The sequence below is a fragment of the Nipponia nippon genome, unplaced genomic scaffold (assembly GCF_047370975.1).
Source record: "Nipponia nippon isolate SJK-2023a ecotype South Korea unplaced genomic scaffold, ASM4737097v1 scaffold_31, whole genome shotgun sequence".
Taxonomy (NCBI): domain Eukaryota; kingdom Metazoa; phylum Chordata; class Aves; order Pelecaniformes; family Threskiornithidae; genus Nipponia; species Nipponia nippon.
Genome location: NW_028262349.1, coordinates 5,108,306 through 5,124,939, shown reverse-complemented (window position 1 = coordinate 5,124,939; position 16,634 = coordinate 5,108,306). Strand labels below are relative to the sequence as shown.

Below are 16,634 nucleotides of genomic sequence, written 5' to 3'. Positions count from 1 at the left end.
AGTCGCCGAGTGGCACGGGTTTCGTCCCCTCTCCTCCAGCTCCTTGGCTCGCCCCGGCAGGCTGACGTGCCGCGGAGAGGAACGGACCGTTGAGAGCTGCGAAGCCGGTGACAAGCGCTGGGGGAAGGCCGGGCTCTGCTGCAGAGCCACTTTGTGAGGACACGGGGGGAAAGACAGCGGCTGCGAGTTGAAGGGATGCCCAGGCCCTCCCCACCTCCGGGACGGCTCCAGGACCCGTCCTCCCCAGTCCGGCCGCAGGCAGAGCAGACCCAGACTCAGGAGCGTGTGTCTAGTCAACACCCTTTTATTAAAAACAATTACAAAAAGTTACAGGTTACAATAGTTATGTACAACCCAAAAACCTCTTACCAACCACAAACCTCTGGTTTTACAGTGTTACGGCGCCCGGGGGTGGAGGCGATGGCAGCCCGCGGGTCCAACGCTTGCTCTGACCCACACCGACGGCGCGGGTGGAAGCGGTCCGCTTTCCCGCTAACATCCCACAAGACAGGCAACCTCCCCCCGCCACGGCCCACTCCAAAAGCCTCATTTTAGCGGGTTCCAGCTGGACCGAGGTCCCCTGGCCTGGCAGGACTCATGCCTGGAGGAACACACCCTGCAGCGATGTTCTGCCTTCCCCAAGCCCGGGCGGTGGGATCAAGCCAAGCAACCGGCTCCCCAAGCAGGACACCAGCACACCAGGTCCACGTTAGGAATGTGCTGGCTTTTCCAGGGAAGGCAGCTGCTGCGGGAGAGGGCCAAGTAACGGGGGAACCTCGAGGCAAGAGCCAGCTCTGAAATCTAAGGTGGTAGATCGGCAGGCTGCTCCAGGTACGCTCCGTCACTAACAAGGGGTGACAATAAATGGGGGGATAAACAAGGGAAAGAGGCAGAAGCAGGAATAAACCTTCCCTCCCTGGTTAGGAAGCACTGAACTTTCCCTCCGTCTCTCCCACGGCCTGGGCAGGAACAGCATCGTTCCCTGCAGGCGATGGGAGAGGGGGACAAGACAAGGTGTCCCGAGGCTGCTTCACGTGGAAGCCCCACGGCAGGGAAGGAACGGCCGCAACGCTTGGCAAAGGCGGGCTGCAAGGAGAGCTGGATGCGACGTGCCCTACGGAGCGCTGGGGAGCGGCAGGGAGCTGCACAGCCCGAAACTGGGGGTAACAAACAGGCTGGGAGCCCGTGCCGCTGCCTGCCAGAAGAAACACAGAAGGGTTCAGCAATAACAGGAGCCTTTGCAGTCCCCACTTCTCCCGGTGGCTTCAGGAGAGCCTGGCGGAGGTCAGGCACTGGAAGCCACATCCTCGCCTCTGAGGACGGCAGTGGGACGGGGAGAGCCTCCCAGGGCTCATCCCGAGCAGGACCCCTGCCCGTGGCACACAGCCCAGCCCCACGCTCCTCCCCACCGCCACACTGGGCACGGCGGTGGGACAGGTCGGCAGAACAGGTCAGGGGACACGCAGCATGTCCCCAAGCTCTGAGCCCAGCGCCGCCAGCGGGGGTACAAAGGAGCAAGCTGGACCCAGCTCCGACAGGAACCAAAACCCAGCAGCTCCCCTGCCCCACTGCCACCAGAGCCACACAGCCAGCCCGTGCCAGGGGCGCGGGGACCAGCACCACAGCAGCCACCGGAGCCACACAGCCAGCCCGTGCCAGGGGCGCGGGGACCAGCACCACAGCAGCCACCGGAGCCACACAGCCAGCCCGTGCCAGGGGCGCGGGGACCAGCACCACAGCAGCCACCGCTGGGAAGCAATGCCAGTCCTGCCCGGGAAGGGCGAGGCAATCGCGGCTCTACTAATGGGGCTAAGCTGCTGCCTGGACCTCAGCTAAAAGACCTCATCTACCAGGGACCGTTTCAATCAGCTCTGTTGTTCCCCCAACAGCAACGGAGCCCGAGTGGAGAGAGACCACCAGAGCCATCCAGCCTGCCTGCGCCCCTGCCCCAGTCACCACGAGTGCGACAGAGACACACGCTCGACAATTCCTTTGGTCCAGGGGGCCAGACAGACGCTAACTGGGTCTTTTGCTCTTCTTAACACCCCCAACATGTAAACTAGTTTAAAAGAATAATTTTTACCTATTGCTTTTGCCTGCATCGAGTCCCTGTTATCAGGGACAGACTAGTGGGGAGTCCTGCAGGCTGCTAGGGGCCACCCTTAGGTGCAATCCTAGCTGCACCTAGGTCTCCCCAAAAAACTTGATCCCTACATACAAGCTCGCTGGAGACATGCTGGAAGCTCAGGGTCAGGGGAAGGACAGCTTGTCCGAACCTGCAAAGACACGATGCCTGCTCTTACCGCTGTCCTCCCCACCACGGCTCCTCCCCTGGAAGGCTGCAAGTTGCTGCTTGGCTCTGGGAGCCCAGTTTGTCCCAGCCCCGCTGTCCCTTGCCTCACTACTACACCCACGGCTCCCTGAGGTCTGGGCAAGGTCTGACACTTGTGGTTTCCCCCTTTTGCCACGACTGCAGAACCAGGATGCCAGCCCTCCTGAAGAGATCACCTGGGTCGCAGCAAGGCGGTAATTCCCCTGACCCCATCTCATTCCTCTCCGATCTGCTGCTCCCACCGCAGGCTCTCAGAGACAGCCTCCCTCTCCTGCAGCTCTGGCTTTCTCCTCCGCAGTGGGACTGCACTAGGATCTCCTCCCAGATGGCTTGATCCTCGGCTCTCACCACCCCTCGCTTGCCATTCACACACCAGCTACGCAATCCACTAGCTTTACAGCTTCCTGCCCAACTTTCTTCCATTTCCCCCCATCTCCAAACACTGCGGGAATCCACCGGCTTTGGAGTACAGAGGCAGTTTAAGTTACATTTGAAAAAGAAAAAAAAAAGAAAAAGATCTACCTTTAACTGAACCAGAAAGATCCTTCTGCATGTATCCAACCTACCTCTAAAAGCTTCTCCTAGGTACCACGAAGTTCTCTCTGGTTGTGCTACTCAAAACCACCTTGCCATGCCTACAAGGCAATTGTTGTACCACAGAGTATCCCTCAGGTGGAGTAAAGAGGATCTGAGAGCCACTATCTGGACAGAGGGACCTGCAAGCAGTGAGCTGGTGCCGTTCAGCTGCGCCAGCAGCAGTCCTTAAGTCCCATAGATACCTGCGAGTGCCTGGGGAGTCTGGGGTAGCATGCTGCTGCGTACAGGTGGACAGTGTTACTCTGAGCATTTATTGCACTGCTTCAAAGAGGTGGAGGAGGAACAGGAGAGAGAGAGAAAGCGCAAGTCATCGTTTCACTTTAGCGTCTTCTTTGATCTTCCAGACCATCAGCTCCATGCAAGCTCTGGCATCCTCGCTGGAGTCGTGCCCTTCCACTGGGGACAGAAAGACAAGGATGGCAGTTACCACCCCGGCCCCGGCAGCCCCTCTGCAGCCGGGGAAGCACAAAGCACAGAGGAAGGCTTCCCGAGCCCAGGTCCCGCCCGACGCTGCTGGCCCAGCTGCTCAGAGCAACCACAGCTGCATCTGTGGTCACCGCAAACCACAGGGACAGATTTAAAGTAGAATTTCCACTAAACACATTTTTTGTGGGACTTCAGCCTGACACTGTTCCCTTGTTTAAATTAAGGACTGAAGTCCTGCTAGTCTGTAGGCCCTCAGGCTATGGAGTAGCTGGTCAGAGAGACCTCCGTTTCCCCAGCAGTACGTTTACAATGTGCTCAAGGAAGACGGAAAGGAACATGTCATGCTTCCAACAGAAAGGTCAATCTCAGTTTGCCAGAGAGAGAAGGGAGGGCACCACATGAGCTTGACAGAGCCACCTCTGGCCTTCTCACGCCCCTTCTCTGGTCCCCACTTAGCACAGAGAGGGAAGAAGCAAGTGCTGCTGGCCCTCAGAACAGGGTTCAAACCGAAACCGTCTGTGGCAGAGACTTCATATGCTGGCGCATTCACAGCTACTGCCAGACACTACGCGGAAAAAAAAAAAAAATTAGGAGCAAGAGGATGGGGCTCGGGGAGAGCAGAGGAAGGCAGGTCCAAGGAGCCCACATCCAGGTGGGAAGGGACATGAGACCCTCACTCTCAGCTCCAACTTGGTCTCACCATTGTCCTGGATGATGCGCTTGAGGTAGTCTGCCATCAGCGTCCGGAGAGCCCGTTTGTAAGGCAAACCCAGCCGGTGGGGAAAGACGATTGCGGTATCCACCACTGTGCTATGGATAAGCTGGAGGAAGGGAGCAGGAAAGAAACATGCTTATTTTCCCTCTCCCACAGGGATGGGCACGCCTTGGGATTAACCACGCTTAAGCAATCTTCCGGTCAGCCTCTCAGGCTCTACGTAATGCCGTTGCCAAGCTCCAACCCAACCAGTCTTGCAGGAGGCTCTGGCTGAATCAAAGATGACTTCCCCCTTGAAGGGTGCATGCACACAGACTTCCCAGTGCTCTGCCAGCCGACATGCCTGCCCTCAAAGCCCTGCCTAACTGCACATTCAAAGCAGCAGAAGTTCAGGATTGATTCAGTTCCTATAACTCAAACAACAGGTCAATCCTTAATCCCCTGGCCTGGAGAAGCTGGCATACCTCTGAGAGTGTTTTTCACAATGAAAAACTAAGCCGAGGAACCAGTTGACCCTACAAAGCTTGTAGCAGCCTTTCAACCGCTTCTCAAGGTGTGGACAGAAGTGGGAAGGATGTGCAAGTCAAAACTGTACCTAACCCGTTGTACATCACACTGCTTCTACGGAAAAGGCCTAACCTTCGAGGTGCAAACCAACCTGAAAACCTCCAGTCCCTCAGCAATGAGTCAACAGGAAGCTTTTAACCAGCACCGGCTTAGCAAGGTTGAAATGGGACAAGGAGATCTTGTACTTCTGGGCATAAGGAACTACACAGCGGATGGGAGGGAGGCCCTGGCTGGTCCCATGTCTGGGTCAAAGTGCCACCTACCAAGGGGCCCTGTGGAGGGCCACATCTAACAGAGTCCATAAAAAAGCTGGCTTTTTTTAAATGCTAATTTCTTACTCTCAGGCTAAGACAAGATTAATCCTCTGCTGCAAAGAATACGCGTTCAGTGAGAGCTAACGGGATGTGGATGAAGGCAGTCCCATGTCTTGAGTACAGGAGTAAAATGCAGGGTCCAAGAGATAAACCTGTGTGCCTGACCAAAAGACGGCTCTGCAAGTCTCAACACAGGGTGACTCAGACAGGACCCCGATAATCCAGTCTCCTCATCTGCTTCGACTCTTCCTAGGCACCAGCTAATGTTGCGTGACAATCCATAACTTCGTCATTAATAGTTTCATAGCCCAGCTCTGTAAACTGCAGCTGTTCTCAGGCATTTAACAGAAACAACCTGCTACGTTCTTTCGCGTATAAAACTACCAACATTATGGATAATCTTTCCTAGACTGCAGTCAAGTTTGGCACCCACCCAGGCACAATGATAATTACTTATGTAGATCAGGAAGACTGAGGAAACAGGATAATACAGCTTTAAATAAAAATTGAAATGCTATCACCATTTGGAGCTTGCCATGGCCATTAGCGAGATGTCGACTTTACTGCCACAGCCTTCAGACATTATGACTTGACATGCCACTGCCTGTCATGCTCTGCTATATTGCTCTCGGGTTCGTTCTCTTGGCAGCGTCTGCAATGCTAAGAGAAAATCATGCCGCTAAGAGGCCAACGCAGTCATCTTGTGCTGATAAAACTGTAAATAATTTTTTTATGATGATGATGAACTCTCCGAGAGGCTGGGATAAAGGGGGCCACGGAGAGGTAAAGCGCTTTGCAGGCATTAAAACCCCCTGCTTCGAAACCATCGCCGTGAGTTGGCAGCCACAGCTTCTTCACCAAAGAAGCTGCATGATGATGAACGGCTGGAGGAAGTTCTGGCTTGTGAGCACAGACTGAAGACTCAGCTCCTGCCTGCTGCACGCTTTCTTGGTGACCCTGGACAAGCCCCCGGGGATCTATGTTCAGAGTGCAAGGGGAGAGGACAGCTCTCACTCGCAGGACAGCACAGATGGCTGAGAGATGTGCGGGCTAGACTGACGAGGGCCAGGCAGGAAACAAGACAGATAAAAGGTCAAAATAGCTTGATCAAAGCAACACCACAAATCACAGCAAACCAGGCAGGAAACCTCACTCAGAGAAAACAGACATTTTAACATTAGAAGAGAAACCAGGAGAATTATCTCCAGTGGCAGAGACAACGAAGAGGCTTGTCCTGTTTCTAAAATAGCTACTGTGGACACCCAGAGGGGCCGGGGCCTCCCGAGCCTCCCCTGTTCGTGCCGTGACCCTGGCTGAGCACACCTTCAAGCCAGTCAAAGGATGCTGACACCAACGGAGGATTCTTGACTACATGGCAAGGGTGAAAGGCAAATGATTCGAGATCAGTCCTTCCAGCCAGCTCTGCTCTATTCACCCTCCCCAGTCACCTCTAGAGAGGTCTGTCACCCTGGGCAGCACCAGTCACTAAAAGCTGGGGTGAGACCACGAGTGACACACATGACCCATTCCCTTGCTCTTCCACCACAGGCAGCTTCCCACTGGCTGAGAAACAAGATAGATCTACTGTGTCCTCCTGGTTCTTGGAAATAAACAGTTCCTAAATTTAAAGGAGACACGTAACACACACCAGGGCGGGAAGGAAGCAGAGGGAGATGTAAACGCAAGACATGCAAGTTACCTTTAGTGCAAATAAGTCACTTTCCAAGCTGTGCCCTATCAATATGGTATCTGCACTGAACATGTTCAGTAGGACGGCTTGGACATCCCGCAGGGTGATACTAGTGTTCTCCAGGTCCTCTTCTGTCACACCCGAGAATCTGCAGAGCGAGAGCAGAAAGGAGGGCTTCCTTGAAGGAACACCTCAAAGCCCAAAGCGTCCTTGAAGGAACACCTCAAAGCCCAAAGCGTCTCAGCCATTAGGAAGCGGTGGTGAGTGGAGTTCCAACAAGTGCTCCCAGCCATTCCCCCTAAGTTCCTCATTCTGAGCACAGACCTCTGACCCAAGGAAGACCGTCCTTACCTGGTGTTGTAGTCCACCACCTTGGTGTCCGGTTTGACGAAGGTGTCATATACCACTTTCAGGTCAGAGTTGATGACAGTTACTCTTGTCAGCTCCAGTCCTTGTTTAGTGTAGCACTGCAAGCGACAGAGCAGACATGAAGACAAGTGCATGCCAACCACATGGTATCAATGGAGCCATTCACCAAAGCGCTGCGGCTCCCAAAATGCAGCACATCTCCTGCAGCGAGGCCAGCCAGCAAACGCTGCTCCATATCGGCCAGCTAGCTACAGCTTTTCAAGGGTGCATGCGGTCCCCAAATGAAACACACATTGCTAAAACTAATGAATAAGAGCTAATTTAAATGTACAGGACCAATATGATTTAAAGTCCCCAGCAGAAAGGAAAGAAGATGGTAAGGAAACAGAGCTTTCCTTCAGCCACTTGTATCACACCCTCAGCCTTCCCCAAAAAGCTTTGTTTTGCTTGTGCATTGCCCCTATCGTTAGGGACCCACCATTTCACAGTCTAACGCGTAGATTCCAGGGTAGCCATCAGTTGTAGGCAGCTTCTCAAAAGTCTTCACAAAGCCATCAAGGCTCTCCTTTCGCCCATCGTGGACATGTTGCTTAAAGGAGAAAACAAACAAACAAACAAAAACAATAAAAGGGACAGTTGTTGATGGTAGGAACGAGAATCCAAAAAGTCCGCTTCAACAGAACCTCCCACTTAAAGATTTTTTTTTTAATCATTTCTAAAGGTTAATGAGGAATAAGCTTTGCCTGTCAGTCGGTCTGAGAAGTTCACCACAATAGCAAACATAGCCACGTGCAACCCCGATTCCAAAGCCAGATCAGGGCTAGTGGCATCATACTGACAGCTCACGCAGGAGCAAGACATCACACATCTAGGGACAAGTAGCTTTCAACTTTCAGTTCGGAGTAGAATTACTCAGAAAGGGTCACACTGAGGTCTTACACTGATCTAACTCCAACTGCTGGTTCCTGGCTTAGCTTGTGGCTCAGACATGCCCAGGTGCAGGATTCTAATCCTAGCCATCCCTGTTTGAGCGTTAGCGTCAGGTCTGTCAGCCCAGACGGCATGAGAAACTGGTGTAATGAAGTACCACAAAATACCCATGTGTGCCTACAAATAAAAGCCACTGTATTCCAAAACCAGTTTGCAGGCAAACAGGAGCTACTGCCTACCAGCCCTTGAGGCAATAAACAGAGAGTATTTCCAATCACTCTTCATTATCCCCAGCTAAAGCTCTAGGGTCAACCAGATCCAGCACAGAAGAGCTCCCTGAGCTAGCAGGAAAACTCCAGGAATGATTTCACAAGTGGCTTAAGCCAACGCAAGACTAAGCCGCTGTTGCAACAGGCGCTCCCACTCTCCTCTGCAGCCACAGATCCCACCCTAGCTGGTCAGCCTGAAAGCCTTCTTTGCAGGGGGAGTTTTAAACTGGATGATTGCACTGATCCAGGTACCGGCACCAGTGGGGAAGCAGGAACACAAATTGAGGGCAAGGCAAAGGTTGCGACTGCCCTTTTGCCCACTAACGTGGTTTTAGGTCAAATTAAACTGCTGCACCACAACCGGAGGCGATGCTCTCTTGCCCTTATTCCCCAGTAGTGTTTTTGGTTTTGTTTAAGTTTTGTCTGTCCCTAAATCTCAATGTATTTGTGCATAATCACAGCAGCCTGCGTACAGCCTCCTTCATCATGCCTCTCACAGATCTCGCCCTACAAGGAATCAAACTGTACTTGTTCACCTCAGGACAGAAAGGCTGGAGAGACGAGGAACTGAGGCGCTTGTAAAGCTGAAACCTGTAGGCAAAGGGATAACCAAAGCAAGGGTTTGCATACTTTCCTGCACAGGTTATTACTGCAGATGCAGCCAGGGTACAAAGAACTGCATCATTTGAAGGTAACGAGGCAGCTGGGCCAACATGGAGTCCAATCTCTCCCTGTATCCAAAGCCAGCACTGCTCAAAGGCCACATCTTGCTTCCCAGGAGCAAGAGGCCACACTTGTCCATTCTGCATCTATTCCCGTGAATCTGACTGTTTTGCTAAAGAAATGGGTAGAGCAGATTACCAGGCCAACAGATAGTAAATGTTTCTCTCCCTTGCAGCTTGATCCCTTCCCTCCCTCTATAATACAACGTAACTGGGCAGTGAAGGAAAGCAGAAAAAATAAATCATGTGGTTTTCTACACTAGTTGGTGTTCTGCAACTGTCCAATACTTCCTTGCTGAGAGGAGGGCAGAAAAGTTGCTTCTGTTTTTCAGACTCCAGAAAGAAGCAGACTCAGTTATCACAAAGAAGAGCAGCTCCAGACTCCTCAGCTCCTGGGGAGCAGTAGGAAGGAGCACAGCTCCATCCTGCCATCTCCTGCCACACGGGCTAACTGCAGCACAACCAGGCAGGCACATCTCAAACGTATGTGGAAGGAAAAGACACAGACATGCTTTTCTAACCAGCTACGGCTCTAGTTACTTCGAACAGTTTCTTATTACAAATATTTGCTGTTTTCAATGCCCTCCTTCAAAGCTGAACGATACTGTGCTTCCCAGTAGCCCAAACATCCCAATATCTCATTGCACACTCTCACCCTGAGCAGGCTGTGGACTCCAACCTTAAATCTACCAAAGGATGCTGTGAAACTCGCCCATTTGGATGAGCGAACCAAGAAAGCCAGAACATCGTGATCTGTAGCAGCACAACAACTAGGAGGCAGATGTGAAAGGATGCCTGAGCCCTGGAGCACTGGTGGCATGCTTCATTGAGTAAGAGGCCATTAGAGAGACTGTAGTTTCTTAAAAGGCCATGAGGTTTTATGCTCTACAACAGCCATGCAAAAACATGCGGACAAGTCATGTTTTTATAGCCCCATCAATTTCTCCTGACTTCCCTGCTGGATGTTTTTTGGATCACTGATTAAGGAGAGATCCTAATTTCACCGGAAAAAGAAACAGGAGAAGTAGCAGCCTGCCTGATCCCATCTATGCTTCAGACTGTGCAGGGCAGGCTTTTAGGGTGCCCATACAGACAATTCTATTTTAATAAGGCTTGAATTTTGCCCCAGAATTCAATTCCTAGCTCTAGCTTTTGGCCAGAACAAGAAGGGCACACACCTCTCCAGAACCTACAGCCAGCCTTGCTGGTCCTGTATCGCTTGAGGTCCTTCAAACAGTGGGACAAGGTGCCGCCTTATAACAGGTATCTTTGGGAGCCCCTGCCACCGGACACGACCCTTTTAGGTCCCCTCTCACTTGGTTCTGCATCATGCTCCTCTCCCCTGCATGGCAGCTGCCAAATATCAAAATGCCACTGAAACAAGTGCCGAGGAGCATCCCAAGAGACCTGAAGGAGAGGCAAAAGACGGATTGCTCCCTTCAGTCAGTGATTCGAGAGGACCAGTGATGCCAGGCTGGGAAGCCAATTCTCTTGTCGCCTAAGAAAAAAACCCAACAACACACCTCTGCAAAGGTATCCCCAGCAGCGTCCAGCTCTATCAAAGGGCCAAAACTCCATTCCTGAGCAGGTTTTTCATTCTGCTTTCTAGTGCTGGGATCCCTCGCCCCCAAAAGAAGTAATATTTATGAGTTACAACAGGCTCCTTGGGAAGGTTCCTCCCCTTAATACAACCAAGGGCATGCAGTAAACAGAAAACTAAGAAAAGATTTGGCCTCCAGCAGGAAGTTACCTTAGCACAGGCATCTGGGAAAGGAAAAAATGGGAAAAAGGTTTTGGCACACTGTTGTCAAGGCCCTGAGATTGTTCCTGAAAAGGAAATTCCTTATTTCTCACTTCCACAATGTTTCCCTGAAGAAGTTTGTATCTGAGCTTTTTCTGGGCAGCTTAATCCACTGGCATTTGCTTAGAACAAATGAAACCACCTCACTCCAGACAGCTGAGTCTCCTCCTTCCTGCCAAACACTGACTTTTCCTACCTTTGCATAGCAAAAGATATTTAAGTACTTGTTTTCCTGCCTTAAGGGAAGCCACCACTCTTCTAAAGGCTTAAGGAATGATTAAGAGCCATCACCACTGGAAGCAGAGGACAAATGTCACTGAGAATAAAAAGTTATTGCTCAATAACTTACTTTAGCAACCTGGCAGCCTGGTGAACCCACAGCTCCTGAGCAGCAGCTGTAATGAGTTTCCCATCCACCTGGTACTGAAAGAGCAAGAGATAAGAGTCCTGTTAACAAGAGACCTAAACTTTAGCTCTCCCATGCAGAGATATCCTGGATGAGCACAGCAACAATAATGCGTCAAACAAAGGGGAAAAGTAAGCATGGATTCCCATGCAGCAACCTAAAGAGTTTAAGTCTCTCATACTCAGCCAGACAAACTCCAGAAGCCACCTGGATGCTCTGATGGAAAACCACAGCAGAGCTCAAACTAGGTTAGTGTCTTGCTGCAAATGAATTCAACCAAGACCAGTAAACTCTCCTGGGCAGTGACAGATGTCTAGTGCTCCCAAGTCAGCCTCCTAAAAAGACTGATTTTTTCCCAAAAGGCACAGGGAAGTTTGTTTTTTTCTTTCACTTTTTTTAAACTGAAAGATGAACAACCTCTGTGTCAAGTTTTCGGGACTGCACCACTACTTCCCAGCAGCTCTTTGCAAGGCTATTTCAGCAGCAGCAGGGCCACCCAGTGACAAAACTAGGAACTGTCACAACCTGTGAGCGTGACAAGCCCCAAAAGCCACAAAACGTTCCACAGCAACTCAGACCAGAGGCAGACTCTGTGTTCGGAGCTAGAGCCCAGCCAGCATGTGACTGAGCCCTCTCTGAAGAGATATACCTCTCTGCTTGCGTAGCCTTCCCCAGTGATGGACGCACTCCTCTTTGCGAATGCAGTTTCCAGAGGCTGAGACCATGTACTCAGTGCCACAGCGACAACAAATCCTGCAGGAGGCTTTAAGAGAAGAGAGAAGCAAGAGTCAGGTCACTAGAAATCCTTCACCTGTTAAACTTGGCCAAAGCACAAGTAAATCAGAATCACTCGAGCCCCAAACACTGGTGACACAACTTTTCCTATTGAAAAGGATCCCAAATGTTTCAAACTCCCACAAAGACAGCAGTCCCTCTGAAAATGCAGTCCTGTAGCATTTGCCCCCAGAGGCAAACGTAAGACTCCCTAGTGTTGTTGGTGCGCAACATCAGCTCCAACACGGTTCACATCAACATTTGCTGCATTGTTTCTCCATCCACAGCAAATTACATTGTACTCTAACACAGTTATTTTAAGAAACAGGATAAATCACAGCAAATTACGTTGTACTCTAACACAGTTATTTTAAGAAACAGGATAAATAAGTCATTCTTTGGACATCAGAGCTAATGACGCCTGGCTTCCAGGGGATCTGTGCCTTGTCACTTCTAAATGACATTTGAGTTCTTCCTGGGCACAGCTTTTCTGTAAGGATTCTCCAGCATCTAAAACCAGGAACGCTTACAGGGGGCAGTTACAGACTTCTCCCTCCTGTCACCTGTGCTCGTACTGCTCACAATTCAGAGAGGGAGATGCAAAAAGCCACAGTAAAGGAGCTGACTGTCATGCTTCTGATGTCCATGCCATTCCCTGAGTTCCAGTGTGAGCATTTCAGCTGCTAGCACATTCCCAGCTCTGCGTAACACCAGCCTAGACCATTTTTGTCCACTGACCATCGTCGCAGCATTAACAGACTAGCAATAGCTTTAGTTAAATAAGAACAAATTCAAAGATCCTGCAACATCTGCAGGAAACTACAGAAACAGAACCAGGAACATGATCTCAATCGTATAAAGCAGCCGGCTGGCTAACTGGAGAAAAGGGCTCTAACAAATACTGTACTTGACAGCGTTAATGCAAGAGAGCTTTCGTACAGGTTACTTCAGCAACCACAAAACAAATGTGGACACAAGGTGTTAACATGGATGAGCACTTAACACACTTCAGCAAGGTCTCTCCACAGAGGTGCTCAGAGGAGTGTGGCAAGGCACCTCAAAGTATATCCTAAGTACGTTTTATCCCTGCTGCATCACAGCCTGCTATAATCAGCGATTGGGAAGCATAAATCCAGCTACAGGAGTTCAGAAAATTCAGACAGAAGAGGACCCCACCCTGTCCTGAGGAAACCTGGGGGATCATTTTGTCCAGTTGCAAAAAGGGCTTTTGGAAACTACTTGGCCCAGCGCTGTCAAGAGATCAAGCAGAAAACTGTGCAATGCAAACCAGCAAGGCGTGACCCACCGCAAAACCAGCCTGGCCCAATGTTGGTCCGTATCACACCATAATAGCAGCTCATATGCACAGAGACACAAAAAAAATCCTTCCCCTGGAAGAGCGGAGTGTCATCAGATGCTAAACAGGAGCCTCTCTCCAAGCAATTCCCTTGCAACAGCAGCAGGTTAGTGCAATGGAGTCAAAACCGGCACTGAGCGAGCAAGTGCAAAACACATGCCCTCACAGGGGGTGGCCGAAGGCAGCTTGTCCAGGGAGGCAACCTGACCAATTCCCATTTGTTGGCAGCAATTAGAAACCTCACTCAGCCTCACAGCCCCACAAACTATAAACCTTGCATCAAAAATCACATTCTGGTGACATGCAAGCTGAAGAAACTCATCCTCTAGAAAGGCAGCAGACTTCTGCAGCCGCACTCCTCTCCTCCGCGACCGGCTCGCCAGCAGAGACAGAGGTCACAGCCAAGGAGACACATCACAACAGGAGCAAATGGCTCCATGCTGAGACCAAGAACAACTTTGTGCAAAAAAAGCCATCTGCAAGCAGGACAGGCGTCTCAAGTTGTAATGTATCTAGCAAACCTTGCAGAATGAAAGAGCCAGCAGAGCTTACAGTCAATCGTTTTCTTCTCCTCTGCGGTGAAGAGGACAGCGCGGCCGGGCTTCTCTGGGTGAGGCATTGGGTAACCATTTTCCTTTAGCTGCTCCTCAGTCATGAGATACTCCTTTAGTCGCCGGTACAAGGCAGCTCCTGCACACAAAGACAATGCTGAAACCAGATCGCTTAAGTAGGGACTGTTTCTCTTACTGTTTTTTGCTTTCTCAAGCCTCCTGGCAGGGACTCCCACTATTTTAAACTTGCTTCCACTGCCTTTGTTCAGGATTGACAGAGAAACAGGTGCCAGGGCAGTAGTTTTTTTAAAATCTGGTCATTGGTGCACAGGCTGATTTTTAACCTCTTCAACAACGAGCATTAAGTCTGGAAAACACAGATGAAACCGAATTCCTCCAAAGGGCCCATCTTCAGGCCTTTTTGTTATCAATGTGAGACTTCTCCTATTTTAATGTTTTAAATGCTTTAACTGATAATTTGTAACACAGCCCAAAGAACACCCCTCAAAGGCCACCCACAGCTAGCTAAAAAATTCATTACCAGAAGCTTTCTTCCTGCTGTTGATTTCAGGCTGCTCATTTCATTTCACAGAATAATTATAACTTCTTGCACTCTGCTCAATATCTCTTCTTTCGCTGCTACGTTAAACCCTTCCAATATTGCTGTGTACCCTTTGATGTTGCTTAGCTGAGCTATACAGACCCTTTTAAGCCTTCTCCATGTCAATTCCTTCTGCTCCGTGGCCTCCCTGTCTCTTCTCTGATCTCCTCCACAATTTGCCTACATCTCTTGGCAACCAAAATACCCATAACCGATTTGAGCCAACATGAATAATGCTTGTGGCACAATCCTTTGGCTACGATATGACCTTACTGTGACATTCGTAAATGTGAAAATAAGCCCTGCAGAGCAAATGGAGATATTTGTAAGTCTGCCTTTTAATCTGACAGGCACACTGTAAAGTACTGCTTCAGGGCAAGAAAGTTAAAGTAAAATCCAGACAGAAATAAAAGCCCAAAAGTCAGTAATATCCAAAACACAAGAGGCAGCTCTGAACAGTTACGGATGCTAAATCAAAGCAGACTACATCAGTGAACTTGCAGCCCAAAGCCGGGAAGTAAGGAAGGCGCTGGTCAGAGTGGCGTACCGTTCACCGAGCGACTCTGCAGCACCGTACCGCAGTTAGGTAATAACTCATAACGCTGGCCCGCAGATACATCACAGCACTTCACGCATCAGCAAGATCCTGCTCTCCCCAGTCACTGCGTTACACCTCCAGCTATAATTCACAGGTTACAGCCTCACAGGAGCAGGGTCTTACCTGTTAAATCCTCTGCTCTCAAGCTCCCTGACCGGTTTAGAGTAAAGCTTGTCTTAGCTGCAAGCTTCCCTCCCAGCACAGCTTCATGGGACACCACTTTCTTGTTACTCGTCTCTGCAGTGAGAAGAGGGAAGAAGCAAAACAGGACAGAGATCAGGTACCCAGCTGAGTGAGAGCGAGTGACTTCAGTCCTAGAGTCTGAGGCACTACACATCGGCAAAAGGATTTATCCTCCTGAATTCTTAAATTTATCCTCCTGAATTCTTAAAATTCTTAAATTCTGAATTTATCCTCCTGAATTCTTGCTCTGCTCCAGAAACCGGCACGTTTAAGGTGGTAGCCTAGCATTTTCTTTCCAGCATTATGGGGAGCTTTCTCTTTGCCCTGTCAGCCCACAGCCACTTTTTTAAAGGGCAGCAAGGACATTTTTACAGTTCCCCTGCAAACTTTGGTAGCTTTACCTGCTTACTCTGCACAGCCCACCCTCCTCCTGACCAAAAGCAAGAGAGCACTAAGCACAGAAGCAACTCGACCCAGTCGAGTGCTGCATGGTGGGATCACCCACCCACAGTGAGCAGCTTTGTTGTTAGGTCCCTGCAGACCAGACTCCCACACTCAATCTTTCAACTTCCTTTAGAAGGGAGCTTCAGAGCTCTAGAATATGCTCAGCACATCAGATAATGGCAGATAGGTGCTTTTTACTAATCATTAACTGGCAGCCCTCTCCTAAAGGCCAGCCTCCCAAGTTCAGCCGCTCTGACTAATGGCCATGAAGGTAATGAAGACAGAGGGGAGAAAAGGGAAGAGACCAGGAAAAAAAAATTCACAAGAACAGCACAAATTGATTGTTTAATGTACCCTCTCGAGAGCCAATAATGAAATGTCTTAACCCTCTTCGTTTCTCTCTTGAAGCTTAATGTGTGTAACAGATTTCTGCGGTGATGGACGAGTCTATCACTTTGAAGGCATCATGTGAAAGTTACTCCATTAGCGGGGCTTTTCATTTTAAAGAACTTGTGCTAAAAAAAAAAATCCATGTGGCATTATCTCCATTTAGGTTCAGACAGCCAACAAAGCATTGCAGGACTCGCCTCTTGAAGGCCCATTAAAGCTTGCCAGACTATAAAAAGCTAACTGGAGTTGTTTGCCTTTCAGCATAATGCTTCTGAGAAATGGGTCTGTCTTTTCAACAAGTTTCTCTCCGTGGCTTCTAATCCAAGCAGGGCTCCGATTATTAAACCACAAACGTGGTACGTACTGTTCGTACTGGACGGGGAATTGGGCACTAGGCTTCGGAGCTTCTTTAAGGTGTTCACTGCCACGTTCAGGTAGATGTTGCGACTGGTGCTACGTTCATAAGCCACCTTCTCTTCTGACAGAGCCTGCGAACAATGCAATTCATTACTACATATTCTCTTTCCACCACTGCTTTTGGAGAAAAGAAACATTTGGCTCTTAAAATACAGAATCCAAGTATGAAAGCAAAAAAAAA

General features: G+C 49.9%; 1 protein-coding gene across 5 annotated transcripts in view; it reads right to left on the bottom strand.

Moving 5' to 3' along the window:
- Nucleotides 1-154: 154 nt before the first annotated feature.
- The window catches only part of REXO1 (RNA exonuclease 1 homolog), a 42,490-nt gene continuing 26,010 nt past the window's right edge, over nt 155-16,634 (bottom strand). For 2 of the 5 annotated variants that reach the window (XM_087769657.1, XM_009461649.2), the window contains exons 7-16: nt 16,401-16,524; nt 15,143-15,256; nt 13,822-13,959; nt 11,788-11,901; nt 11,082-11,155; nt 7,489-7,599; nt 6,993-7,108; nt 6,651-6,789; nt 4,056-4,176; nt 308-3,325 (exon numbers count right to left, since the gene is read on the bottom strand). In XM_087769657.1, coding sequence (XP_087625783.1) covers nt 3,237-3,325; nt 4,056-4,176; nt 6,651-6,789; nt 6,993-7,108; nt 7,489-7,599; nt 11,082-11,155; nt 11,788-11,901; nt 13,822-13,959; nt 15,143-15,256; nt 16,401-16,524 — 1,140 coding nt within the window. In that variant the 3' untranslated portion in view covers nt 308-3,236. The other 3 variants (XR_015707369.1, XM_087769659.1, XM_087769658.1) reach the window with 3 other exon arrangements.